The sequence below is a fragment of the Haliotis rubra genome, unplaced genomic scaffold (assembly GCF_003918875.1).
Source record: "Haliotis rubra isolate DU_JTF1 unplaced genomic scaffold, ASM391887v1 Scf311, whole genome shotgun sequence".
Lineage (NCBI taxonomy): Eukaryota > Metazoa > Mollusca > Gastropoda > Lepetellida > Haliotidae > Haliotis > Haliotis rubra.
The window spans coordinates 1,158,744-1,172,865 of NW_025766982.1; the positions used below are offsets into that span (position 1 = coordinate 1,158,744).

General features: G+C 39.9%; 1 protein-coding gene across 1 annotated transcript; it reads left to right on the plus strand.

Moving 5' to 3' along the window:
* The first annotated feature begins 11,716 nt into the window (after positions 1-11,716).
* On the plus strand, positions 11,717-13,090 carry LOC124283263. The gene has a single exon (XM_046719293.1). It carries the CDS (start codon positions 11,717-11,719, stop codon positions 13,088-13,090), a length of 1,374 nt encoding a protein of 457 aa, XP_046575249.1.
* The last annotated feature ends 1,032 nt before the right edge of the window (positions 13,091-14,122 follow it).

Below are 14,122 nucleotides of genomic sequence, written 5' to 3' on the forward strand. Positions count from 1 at the left end.
GCAACTGCACAAGTGTGGACAAGAACCCCCTTCAGTGAAAATGCATGGGTCTTTTTAAAAACGTATGTGGCCACACTGAGAGTTCATATGAAAATTAAATCTGGACATGCAGTTTGTCGAAGCAGAATCGCCATCCACATTTAGTGTTAGTCATACATACGTGACATATTGCAGTCTTCTATTAAGCCTCAACATCCTGTAGATGATCACTGCCATTACCATGTCTCTTCAAGGTTCTGTTCTGAAAATAAACAGAAATCTTAACAGAAACAGTATGGAACAAGGGTATTTCCTGTGATAAAAGAAGCAAAGTCTATTACCTTTTCTGCGGTTGACATAGGAACACCCAACAGTAGATGAAGATGTGAAAAACATTATATATGACAAATACTTATCTATATCTAATATCTCACCGATTGTTAATACTATATGCCAATCAACAATGATCCCACAAGGCCGCTGTCTTGGCAGAACACTGACCTGGCCTTTAAATATTCTATACCAGCACTCTGAGAATTGCTCACTGATAGCTCCTCAAGTTCTGTTTCTCCGCAGTGTCTATCTTGACGAGCGTGGCGCCTGACCATTTCGCCGCAATACTGTCGATGTAAATTATACCATTTTGCAAGGGCGCTACACAAGCGTGATTTTATGACTGCTTCACTGAGCATGATTACAACAGTGAAACGATTCTACTCCTTCAACACCAGCACAGCTAAAATCAACACCAGCATAGCTGACATCAAAAACGATTTCAGAATTATTTCAAAATTTGTGATAAATATGTGCCTACTAGTGACCCTCCATACACATGGTAGGGAAAGTATGCCAAAAGTTGAATGATAGATTGTTTTCTGACATGGCAGAAATCGATATTGTCTCAGAAATGAAAGAACAAGGTGTCACCTTTGTAAAAAGATTTACCACTCGTTAAAATTCAGAAACCCATCAGACAAACACATATTTGTTTTCGATTTCATCTCCTATTGCTCCTAAATCTATAAAGGCTGGTTACTGCAATATCAAGGTTGACAGATATATTCCAAACCCTCTTATACGTTTTAAGTGTCAGAAGTTCGGTCACGGTATGAACACCTGCACATTGTCTGTTACATGCGCTCACTGGAATGAGAAGACGCATGTGAAAGAAGATTGTGACGGTAACTACAAAAAGTGCACAAACTGCTCCGGGGCACATTCATCTTCCTCTAAGGATTGCCCAATATGGAAACAACAAATGGAGATAATATAGAACAAGTTTTATGGATAACAACTTCTTTATTTCGTGAGTGCGACGTTTCGATACAGATTCTTGTACCGTTGACAACACGGTACAAGAATCTGTATCGAAACGTCGCTCTCACGAAATAAAGAAGTTGTTATCCATAAAACTTGTTCTATATTGTACGTCTCAACTTCTAAAATGCCACTCAAACAAGTTAAATGGAGATAAACAAAATAATATTCAGCAGAAACATCAGCTTTGCAGAAGCATAAAAACTTCCAGAATTGACATATGGAAACATATGCGTCAATTACCAGTACCCTTTCTGATACAAATCCCAAGTAACAAAAGTTAATGATGCCAGGCAGACTTCACATTGGTGAAAACGGAGGCTCCTGAGAGGTTTTCACAAGAGCAATCCACGCAAACAGCTGCAATAATTCCAACAACATCTCAAATCTAGTCTGAATCCATGGGTAATTACGATTCAGCTGTAGCACGCGAGAAATCATCGTCTCAACCATGTACAAATATCAAGCAAGTCAGTAAAGTAAAGGTAAGCCGAGACCAGAATCTTCGATAAAACATCAAAGTGGCAGAGTATCTTTGGGGTCAGATAATCAAATTCAACTCCATAATAAATATGGTTAACTTGAGGATATGGAAGTGTCAGAAAACTTCCATCCAAGAGCACATAGCTTGTCGCCCAGGAAAAAAGGGCGGGGTAGATCCTTAATCATTTCCCCCAAAAGATAGGTTATTCCAATAAAATAATACGGTGGAATTGTAGAGAACTTAAGTCCAATTTCAATGAAATACATTTATTAGTACAGGACTTTACACAGTCAGTATTCTGTCTGCAGGAAACTTATTTAAAACAGACAGACAAATTTGAATTGCGTCAATTCAGTGGATATCACTATTTTTCTCCTGCAGGTGAGGGAGCCACTGGAGGATCATCAATCCTTTTTCGCCAGAATATGATCCATAGCCCTGTCACACTTCATACTAATCTCCAAGCCGTTGCAGTGCAACTTATTTTACATGTTACTTTTACATTATGCTCTCTATATATTCTGCCGTCTTCAAGACCCGTGAACTCACTCACTCACTCACTCAGCTCATCTCCTACTGATACTTTTCAACTTAATCCTGTTCGACGGTCGTCATTCTATCAGACATAAACTTAATTTCACTATCCCTGAGTGACCATGCTCAGATCTGAGATAATGAGTGATGAGCTCAGATCTGAGATAATGAGTGATGAGCTCAGATCTGAGATAATGAGTGATGAGCTCATCACGATTTACAGGCAAGCACGTTTTAGGCGAGCCTGTTGTAAGGAGTAACATAGAGATTCATCTAGTAGTGATCAACTTGTCATCAGTTTATAAAAAAACTGCTGTCAATGATATTCTCAATACATAGATACAACTTTGTCAGTGGGCAGATTTTATATGACTATGTCATTTTGGTGGAAACCGAGAGGGTTAGATGGCTGTGTGCTTGCGATTAGGTGTGGGTTCTCAACGTGAATAATACTCAACCTGGAAAGGTATTATCATTTGTACTGTACTAAGGAAGTGATGAGTGAGTTTAGTTTTTATGCCGCATTTAGCAATATTCGAGCAATATCACGGCGGGGATACCAGAAATGGGCGTCAATCATTGTACCCGGCTGTCTACAGTGATACATACAGAGAGAGATTACTACAAGGGTGTCTGTCAGATACCATATATCCTACAACGAGTTGTTGCCAAACGTTTTGAAAGTACGAGTTGTAAGATAAATGGTATCCGACAGACACGAGTATAGTAATCTGTTTCTTACACACCTACAATCTCACCACTTTTGGATCAAATCGATGTATATTTTGCCCCTTCTCTGGTTGTAGTGGCGCATTGATACATAACAAAAACGTCATGAATGAGTGACGTCACTCGGCAGACTACTTACTACACATACATTGCGTAACCCTAGAACAAAAGCGTATCGGTCATATTTGAGCATTTGTAAGGCAACAGCGATGATGCAGACAAGATAATTCAAAGAAATTTATTAAACACTCCAAAAACATGACTTTGCAACTGTAAATGGTTCTCTCTGAAGTGAAACTAACTTCACAGTGAGACGTCATTATTATCGTTCCGAACATGGGCTAGCGGAGGTTCATTCAATTTGAATACAGTCGTCATCGGAGGTTAGATTTCTTAGCACATGGGGGGACTTACGCTTCCCTAAAAGTTGAGTTTGCTGGTTGCCCTTTGAACCAGGGAATTTGCTAGATGGTTCCTTGATGTTAGTGACAATATAGGAAGGAGTATGTGGACTTGAGTATCATGCAGTAGATAGGCTCGAGTACTGCTTGTACATGGATACTGGACAATGCTCATCATCAGTCGCCCATGCTTTGGGGTGCATGTTACGGATACCCAAAGGATTATCCCCTTGGTAAGTTTTCGACTGCCTCTCTGTAAATTCAAGAAATTCTCTACCGTCTGAGTCAGGTTTAAGTGCAACATGCCTCCATTTAATGTCAGTATGTGGTTTGACACTACACATCCAAATATGAGAGGTGTTATTCCAGCACATGGTGTTCAAAATGGAAAAATGGATTTTGGGTCGTGAGGACCAAATGTTTTGTTTCATAGAGTTTGTTAATGTCATCGTCAGTGAGCAATTCAGCATGGCGATGTAGGATACCCATTCCTTCACTCTTTAGAAGTTTTTTTTTGTTTTGATGACAGTTTTTTACTTTTTGAATGCACGATCATTGTCATGAACAGTAGTGCTTTGACTTAAGGTACCTATCAGAACAAGACAACATCCCGCGAACTGTGGATGGTTCAGAATTGTTACCATCTTCCTTTCATAGGCTAATAAAAAATGTACACAAAATGTCACAAAGTTTAATTGAATGGACTCGATAGGACGTGTATCAATTTTTGCAATCATGTAACCCTTGCAAACGCCTCGTGTGGCACATCTTTTTACGTTGTCTGTTTCGGTTCTGATTGTCTTGAACGAATTTGTCAATTTGCGAATGGTCATATAGCTGTTGAGGGTTTGGCGATCGACCCGCATCGTTACAATCACCAGGTTCATCGGTAACATTTCATTCTTCATCAGTTCATCTAAGAAGTCAGTTGGTAAATCGATCTCACCACAAACATGTCTGCATTCGATTGAAGCGCAAGAAACTTATCAATGAATTTCAATCAGGAAAGTAGTCCCTAGGTCATCACCATGGAGTAGCCAATTACGGGATTAGAAATTGATATCACACATATGTTTGATAACAGTTTTCTCACCTGGGTTTCTCACCCAGGGGTGTGTAATAAAATCATTAATCTCCTTGTCATTAACAATAATAAGCATGTTATTATCAAGGGCATTCTTTTTATGCATACTTTTGCATATCAACGATAACAATGAAGGAGACCTAGATTGAGCAGCATCGTATCCCGATGGCTGTTCATACTATCATCCACTAGTTTGGTCCAGAATGGCTGGAATATTGCGGTGTTAAACAACATACACATAATCAAAGTTTAACCTAGAATTAGATCAGGTATAATAAACTACATATTAAAGACGTAAAAACTGGTTTTCTTTAAAAATGCCCAATGCGTGACTAGCATTGCAGTCTTGTTTCAATAACCAGTACCGTGGCTCTCAGGTGAAAATATATTAAACTCAGATGAACTGAGGATCGCCATCCAGTATTTAAAACAAAGTATTGGTTTACTCAAACACATGTGTATTAAAGATAAGAAATATGCCCCACATGTGTGTACTTATTCATGAAAAAAAGACATTCCGCGAAGAAGACCGATTGTATAGTTAACATCAACAGCTGTAAAACAAGCAGAGAAATAGTAACGATGATGCATTTGGGAAGACTATTAATTTAAGAAAGATATTCTACGTATTTTCAAGGCAGAAGAATACAGAGAGAATATCCATACAAAGATGTTTAATTTAAAGATCTACATACACTCCTGCGACCGATTTTAAGATTTAACTGACTTGCAGCATAATGTACGACAAGCTGAAACATCCACATTGGTCTCAGCGGTCCATAAATCACTTGCTCTGCTTCATAGAGAAAACGTTTCATGAATATATGTTCATTTGAGACTCCAACATACCCCATAATCTATGGTGCCTTTCATTTCTACAAAGGACCTCATCATTTCAACTGGGAGGTATGGGCGTTCTTCGTGATAACCAAGCTCGAGTGGCAGGAGTTTCAAAGTTATAGCCTCAAGATATGCGCAGGGAGACTATTTTTTTTCCCGAAAGGCATTCAAGAGATTTTACAGAGAGATAAATTTACTATTTTGTAAATGTTTAAATATTGCATGATGTTTTATATGCTTGAGGTCTGACTCATGGTGGGCGAAGGAAGACTTGGTACCGCCTCTTGAAAGAAATCACCAACGGCACGATGTGGTCTGGCGATGTCGTCCACGAAGACAGACTTTGTGTCCTGGCCCCGATTTCTCGAAACAAACTTAAAATTTTACTCAAATTTCAGACTGAGTTTTCAGTTCTTGGTGATCTATAGCCCGTTTTCATTTTGTACTGTCTAAAGTTATTTAATTTTACAATAGCATACTTCTATTATTTTTTTTATCTGTGATACTCTAGTATTTTTACTAGTGGTCGATGACAAGTTTTTATGTTTTAAATTTATTGAAATTAATATTGATATTAGTAAAATTGTTATTGTCACGATATGGCGAAAATATTGCCTATGAGACGTTAAATATTAACTCACTCACCCAAACTGAGTTTGACAATTTGAAAGTTTAAATTATAACTCAGCTGCATTTTTAAAATATGTGGATATGTGGATATATGTGTATATGTAAGTGGAAATCTGGAACTTCCTTCATGAAGTAGATTGTGACGTTGACTTGGTATGCTTGATGCAAAAAATAATAAATCAACAGATATTGAGATGAGGCTATTGATAAATCTGACGTAAAATATTTTACATTGACATATGTTAGGATGAGGCCAATGATTTGCCTGAGGTAAAGTGTTCTGTACTGACATGGGTTGAAATAAGGCCCATGTTACACCTGACGTGAAACGTTCTATACCTTGAAGGCACCAGTGAGGAGCCACCTCGATGTGGTGGGTGCTGGGTAACACTAAGAGCTCTACAAGCCCCCGTGTGGACCCGGGGGTATATTTGGTCCACCAACCTGTTTGCCGTGGGTTGCGCCCCTGTGTCGGTGGAAGACGGGAGTGTGGTGGTTGAGGGCACTGGGAGCCTGGAAACGTGTTCCTTTTGCCCAACACACCGCTTCGCCCCTTACTTCACCTAGAGAGGTGGTAGAATTAGCCCCGTTGTATCAATCGGCTGGTCATGCCATGCCCTGTGCATGGGCAATATTCATATGCAATTATTGTCATTTTGTGTACACTGAATGTTTGTGTTTCCAATTATCTTATATATGTTTGCCTAGAGTCCTATGGCGGTGGCTTATTGGCCAATCTGCTGATCCAGACATTGTAAGGAGGTGTTCATATTATCAGAATTGACGTGAAGGTCCGGGTTAGAATTGAGCTTCAGTAACCCATGCTTGTCGTAAGAGGCGACTAACGGGATCGGGTGGTCAGTATTGCTGGCTTAGTTGACACATGTTATCGGTTCCCAATTGCGCAGGTCGATGCTCATACTGTTGATCACTGGATTGTCTGGTCTAGACTCGATTTTTTACAGACTGCCGTCATATAACTGTAATTTTGCAGAGTGCGGCATAAAACTAAACTCAATCACTCAATCTTTGTCAACTTCTAAATCGGAATTATGTGATGCCATTCTATCGAACAGATAAATGCTCATGATGTCAGTCACAGGACTGATTGTTCGAGATCCGATTGGTCACCAGCTGGTGCCATACAGCGGACATATTGGTGAATGTGTGATGGGAATATAATGAAATAGTAGTTTATCTATGTTTCAAAATGGAAGACGTAAAAACTACATGAAGTCAAACGTGTCCTGTTTTCAGGTTATGTGTGTACCTGGGATGCTACAGGGATGACAGTGACAGAATGATCAACGATGTTTATGACAGCAACAACTCCATGACGTACGCATGGTGCCTGACTCGCTGCAGACAGGGCAACTATCTTCTTGCTGGGCTGGAGGCAAGTAAATTCTACTTCATGTACCCTGACATTGAACGTAACTCTCCTCTTGTATTTAACGTGGTAATGCCAGAGGATGCATCATCAGCAACACGTCGATAGATAGATAGATAGATAGATAGATAGATAGATAGATATTCTTTATTTCTTCCATAGTTTGAAGATTACAAATGTATATGTATGTTATACAGTCACATTACTGGCACATGATACAACAGAAATGCTCATGAAATTATCTATACAGGGTGGTAAGGTGAAATACAACAGTTATAGATATTTTTCCATTTACATACAGAATTTGAGACACATAATATAACATTTGCCTACACATCATAGATTAGCTGGTCCTTTACATCTTCCGGTATTCCGCCAAGTAGAAATTTCAGGAATTCATCATCATCATCGTAGGTCCATAATTTTACAAAGATATTGACATCAAGTAAGTCACAAATTTGTTCAAATAAGACATTTCTTTCAGCAATATTAATCTTACAAGACATAAAAACGTGCTTTAAAATATCGTGCGCCACAGTGCCACACTCACATTCCTTTGACTGAATGGGAACAGAACCCAGTTTAATCAGAAAACCAATACGTTTATAGTACCTTGGTTTGTCAAGCGCCAGTTGCCATAGTCGATTTACACCGTCCGATCTTATTGACTGATACCGTATCAATGACAGCCTTGACTGCATGGCATACTCTGCTGCTTTTCTATCACATTGTAAGACCTTTTCCCGTACCATTCTTGACCATTTCCTTTTACATAAAAAATTAGAACACACGACATGTTGTTTAATTTCTTCCTGGATACCATATTTAGCTAATAATTCCAACATATGAAATATAGGAGATTTCATATCTCGTTTATGCTTTCTGCCATTCATAATTTCATGGTCATATTGCGAGAATCTATGTACAAACAACTGTTTAAAAGAAAACTTAATACTGCTGTTACATAATCTGCCAAGTAACAACAGAGAGCGTTGATCTATATAAGCTTGTAATGACAGAATACCAAGGTTATCCCCAACAACTTCATTAGGCATATACCTATCAAAACCCTGTATTTTTGTACAGAAATAACGCTGTGTGGTTTCCAACATATCATATTCTTCATTAGATAGCTTTCCCCATACACTGCATCCATATAGGCAGCATGGCAGTATAACTCTGTCCCATATACGAATTGCAGCAATAGGATTTAATCCTCCAAAATGCAACCCTGAGTCATGGTTAATATTAATCATTTTTCTGCAGACAGGGCAACTATCTTCTTGCTGGACTGGAGGCAAGTAAATTCTACTTCATGTACCCTGACATTGAACGTAACTCTCCTCTTGTATTTAACGTGGTAATGACAGAGGATGCATCATCAGCAACACGTCGTGTGTTCACATCATCCGTAAACATACGCGGCAGATTTCTAGCGTAGTCGTTTTATTTAGCCAAGACATAAATCAGTTCAAACGAAAGTGAAACTTGTTTTGGATTGCACACACAAAAAGGCACAACACAAGTTAAGTGAGAAGTAAATCAGGTTTGCATTTCACTAACGATATATAACAAACTGAAGAAGACACAACACATCTCCACCCAGAACGAAATCAGCTATGCAGTGAAGTCGCTATCTTTATCCGACAACTAAAGGCTTAACTTGCATGAAGCACAAGGGAATCATACGAGTGTTTTTTCCCACAGAACACAGTATTCGTCGTACAAACGTCAGTACTTCTCATGTATCAAACATGGCTTCAATATATAATGTTCGATATAATCTCACCCGAAGGCATTAAGTTACGAACAGTCTGCTTTTGTTTATTTGCTAATTACTTACACGCGTCATTACTACACTAATGTGTATGTACGTGTGGAGGAACGTTATGTATCAAATACAATGAAGTATTGATGATGTAAAAGACGAAGGGGACTGAAAGTTATTTAGCTTTATGCACCAAACCACTACATAGTGACAAAGGCACATTTTCTTTCAGCATTATGACGAATGCTTGTGTGGAAACACCTATGACAACGTCAAGTATACTGTCAAGAACGAAGTGGGACTGCTACACTCCATGTGAGGGCAACAGCAGCCAGATGTGTGTCGGCCACTTCGGACTGTCTTTGTTTCAGTGTATCTGAACCAAATTAAGGAACAAAGATTTTCGGATTTATGTCCCTTTGTTTTGAATTGTCAGTCTCTTACTTTCAACAAATACCATTTTTGTTTTGATGATTAACACCACTTTCAAGAAATGAAATTAATAGCATTCTCTTGAAACGTGTGTCAATCTCATGGTGACTTTGGCCTCTTTTCACATAGATGTCCTTAAAATATTGAGTTCATTATCCTAAAAACCAGTATATTATTTGATGAATAAAGTAGTCAATGTTTTCATGTGTTAAACCGTTATTTCACAAAAGCTAGTTATGTCAGGCATCCACATCCATCAACGTCTAATGTGTCAAGGGAGATAAGTTGAACCGTCTTTCCAGCTCATTGATCTACTCTTGTATGTACTGTAATACGTGAAGAAATGACATGAAAGAAAATAGAAGTGGTTGTGCAAACTTGTCAATAGCTCCGACTTCCAAAGAGGCTGATAGGTATCGCCATGCATTTACAGTGACATACCATTTTCAAGTTTGGTGAAATAAAAGGTCATTCGGCTGGATGTTTAACGCCTCCGCACCCAGCAATATTCCAGCTATATGGCGGCGGTCTGTCAATAATCAACTCTTGACCAGAAAATCCAGTGATCAACAACATGAACATCCATATACTCAGTTTGAATACGATGACATGTGTCAGCAAGGTCAGCGAGCCTGACCACCCCATGCCGTTAGTGGCTGTTTACTACACGCAATGATTGCTGAAGACCAATTATATCTTGGTTCTTCATGGGTATGAAATACAAGGTGACGTACCTCATACCTGACTCATTTACCTTTCCACATTTAAAGAGCAGTTGTATTAAACCAATTCTGACCAGGATCGTCACAGGTCACAGACGAATGAGCTGTGCCACACCTTGTACATATTCTGGTGATGCCATTCTTTTGAGCAACAGGCATTGCCTCCTTTCAACCGCACCTGACAGACCAGTAGGACTAGACTGACGTTTGGCCATGTGATCTGTTTAATGTCGACATTCATAGTGTCACTGAAAGTAGAAATACGTTCAACAAGATAGTATTGCAAAAGACCGGACAACGAGCCCGGCAGTTGAGCATAAGTGGTGGAGATGTCCACCTTGTTAGACCTTGTTTGTGGAATTGTGGTGACAACTGAATCGAACAAAGATCGTCTTAACAGAATAAATTCATGTTGGAAATATATACATAATTGCAACTGGGAGCTCATCACAATTTACAGGCAAGCACGTTTTAGGCAAGCGTGTTGTAAGGGGTAACATAGCAATTCATCTAGTTGTGATCAACTTGTCATCAGTTTATAACAAAAATAACAACCAGACTGCTATCAATGATATTTCCAATACATAGATACACCTTTGTCACTGGGCAGATTTCAAATGACGATGGCATTTTGGTGGAAACCGAGAGGGTTAGATGGCTGTGTGCTTGCGATTAGGTGCCTCACGCTGGGAGTGTGGGTTCTTAACCTGGATAATACTCAACCTGGAAAATATTATTATTTGTACTGTTCTAAGGAAGTGATGAGTGAGTTTAGATTTTACGCCGCTTTTGGCAATATTCGAGCAATATCAAGGCGGGGATACCAGAAATGGGTGTCGATCATTGCACCCATGTGGGGAATCGAACCAGGGTCTTCGGCGTGATGAGCGAACGCTTTAACCCCTAGGCTACCCCACAGGGTTATCTCCCATTTGACAGACACCCATTTGGCAGACACCCAGTTGGCAGACACTGAGCAAGAAGGTTAATTAGGGTAACACCTACGGGTATAATGGAACAGTCCACAGTCTAGTGAGTGGAGGAGGTGGAGGAGGCTGAGGTTCGTTATTGAGAAGCTTGGTTTGGTTGAGTGTAAATAAAACTTTGTTGTGAGTAAATGATAATCTGTTTTTTCTTCTCGAAGTTGTTTTTACTATCAATTACTATCGAATAGAGGTTTGTCACTGTGTTTACACAGAACTTGGTCGCTGATTAATAATAATCTGTCTTCTCTCCTCACTTTGTTTTTAGTATCAATTGATCTTTGTATGAGGAAAGATCTTAAGAGAGTTTTACATCTGTTTTTAAAAACAAGGATTAATTAATTAATTTTATCAATAGACTAATTTTAAATTTGACTCAACAAATATATAAAATGGTGAAAAGTACATATGTTCTATATCAATATGGCTGGAGTGCGGAGAGTGGAGTATCTGATGTCACAGAGAGGGGGCCCTCAAATTGTTCTGGATGGTTATGTTTACACCAGAAATAAGGTCAGACAGACCTGCACCCACTGGAGATGCATCATCAAGACCTGCACGGGGAGGTGTTCAACTGTCGGAGACTTCTTTCGAACACAGACAGAGCACAACCATGCACCAGATGATGGCCCCAAGCAAAGATTTGTCAGTGAACTGCGCAAGCGAGCTAGAGAGGAGACAACACAAATGCAGACCTTGTACACAGAGCAGCTTGCAGTAGAGGAGGAAGACAACCTACACGTTCTTCCATCTTTCACCAGCGTCCGAAGTTCTCTGTACAGACACCGCCGCAAGACCATGCCAGCGTTACCTACCACCCTCCGAGAAGTGGATTTGGAAGACAGTTGGACAGAGACAAGTAATGGACGTCGTTTCCTTCTTCTTTCTGATGGAGAACAAGACAAGATCCTAGTGTTCTCTACCACTGAACAGCTCCAGGTGCTACAAACCGCCGATACCATCTACATGGATGGAACTTTCACTGCCTGCCCTGAGCTTTGGGATCAGGTTTACATAATTCATGCCCGTTGCAACTCTGTGTCATACCCCTTAGTCTTCGCCCTTCTGCCTGATCGTCAAACCACCACCTACGTTAGACTGTTCCGCCTCCTCAAGGAGAAGGTGTTGGAGGAACTGAATTGTCCCCTGGCCCCAGCAAAAATACAGACAGATTTTGAGCTTGCCACCATCCGAGCCATCGGGACAGAATTTCCAAATGCAGAGACCAAGGGATGCTTCTTCCACTTCTCCAAAGCCCTGTGGAGGAAGACACAAGATCTAGGTCTCACAGTTACATACAAGGAGGATCCAGCAGTAAAAGAGTTCATCAGGAGAGCAGGTGCCCTTGCATTATTGCCACAAGATCAGGTTCAAGACACCCTGATTGATGCCATGGACTCCTCCCCAGCCTCTGACCGCATTGAGGACTTCAAGGATTACATGGTCGTCACATGGGTGGACTATGACGCCCGATTCCCACTGTCACTTTGGAACCATCACAACACTGTAGGACCAAGGACCAACAACAACTTGGAAGGTTTCCACAGTCGGATGAACAGATCTCTTCCACACCGCCACCCCAACATATTTCGCTTTGTGGAAGTAATTCGGAGGATCCAGATGGCTGACAGAGCCAGGCTGAGACAATTTGACTTTGGGGCTGCTCCTCAAAGTCGCAAGCGAGTCTATAGAGAGATCGACAACAGGATCCTGAGGCTCAAAGACACACTGAGTCGCGGCGAGAAAACTCCTCTTCAGTTCCTAGATGCAGTGGCCAGCCTCATAAAACTTGGCTAACAAGACATGAACTTTACTGGACTTGCTATAACTAAGCTTTTATTAGATCTATAAATACAGAAAAATATTGCTATGTCAAAGATATATCTACTTGAAGCTACTGTGCTACTATTATGCATTGTTATTTGGAAAATATTATATTCTTGTTATCAAATAAATATTAGATTTTTTGGGTGTGTTTTTATTTGGACTATTCCATTGTAATGTGTAGGTAACAGGTAGTTGCTCATCTGTTCATTGAACCGTAAATGTTGTTGTTTTAAGGTGTCTGCGAACTGGCTGTCTGCGTAATGGGAGGACACCCCCCACAGCCCCACTAAGGACGTGTAATCACATCGATAACAATGACAATCCGGCTGTCTACAGTGATACATACAGAGAGATTACTACATGGGTGTCTGCCAGATACCATTTATCTTACAACGTGTTGTTTCAAAACGTTTTGAAAGTACGAGTTGTAAGATAAATGGTATCTGACAGACACGAGTATAGTAATCTAAAATCTCACCACTTTTGTATCAAATCGATGCATATTTTGCCCTTTCTCTGTTTGTAGTGGCGCATTGATACATAACAAAACATCATGAATGAGTGACGTCACTCGGCAGACTACTTAATACACATACATTGCGTAACCCTAGAACAAAAGCGTATCGGTCATATTTGTGTATTTTTAAGGCAACAACGATGATGTAAACAATATAATTCAAAGAAATTTATTAAACTCTCCAAAAACATGACTTTCAAACTGTAAATGGTTCTCTCTCAAGTGAAATTAATTTCACAGTGACACGTCATTATTATCTTTTCGAACACGTGCTAGGTGACGTTCATTCAATTTGAATACAGTCGTCATCGGAGGATAGTTTGGATTCTGCTTTACTTGGTTTCCCGGCGCTTGACACTGCCACTAAGGATGTCACTGATGTTCGGTGTTGCGAAGATGAACTTTGACTGTATTTGTTTACACACTGCATGCAATAGTAGTAATAGTCCGCATATATGGCGCTCATATACAGGCACATTGCCTGC

Excerpts from the sequence above, each read along its gene's own strand:
- LOC124283263 (XM_046719293.1), top strand. The coding sequence starts at position 11,717 with ATGGCTGGAGTGCGGAGAGTGGAGTATCTGATGTCACAGAGAGGGGGC.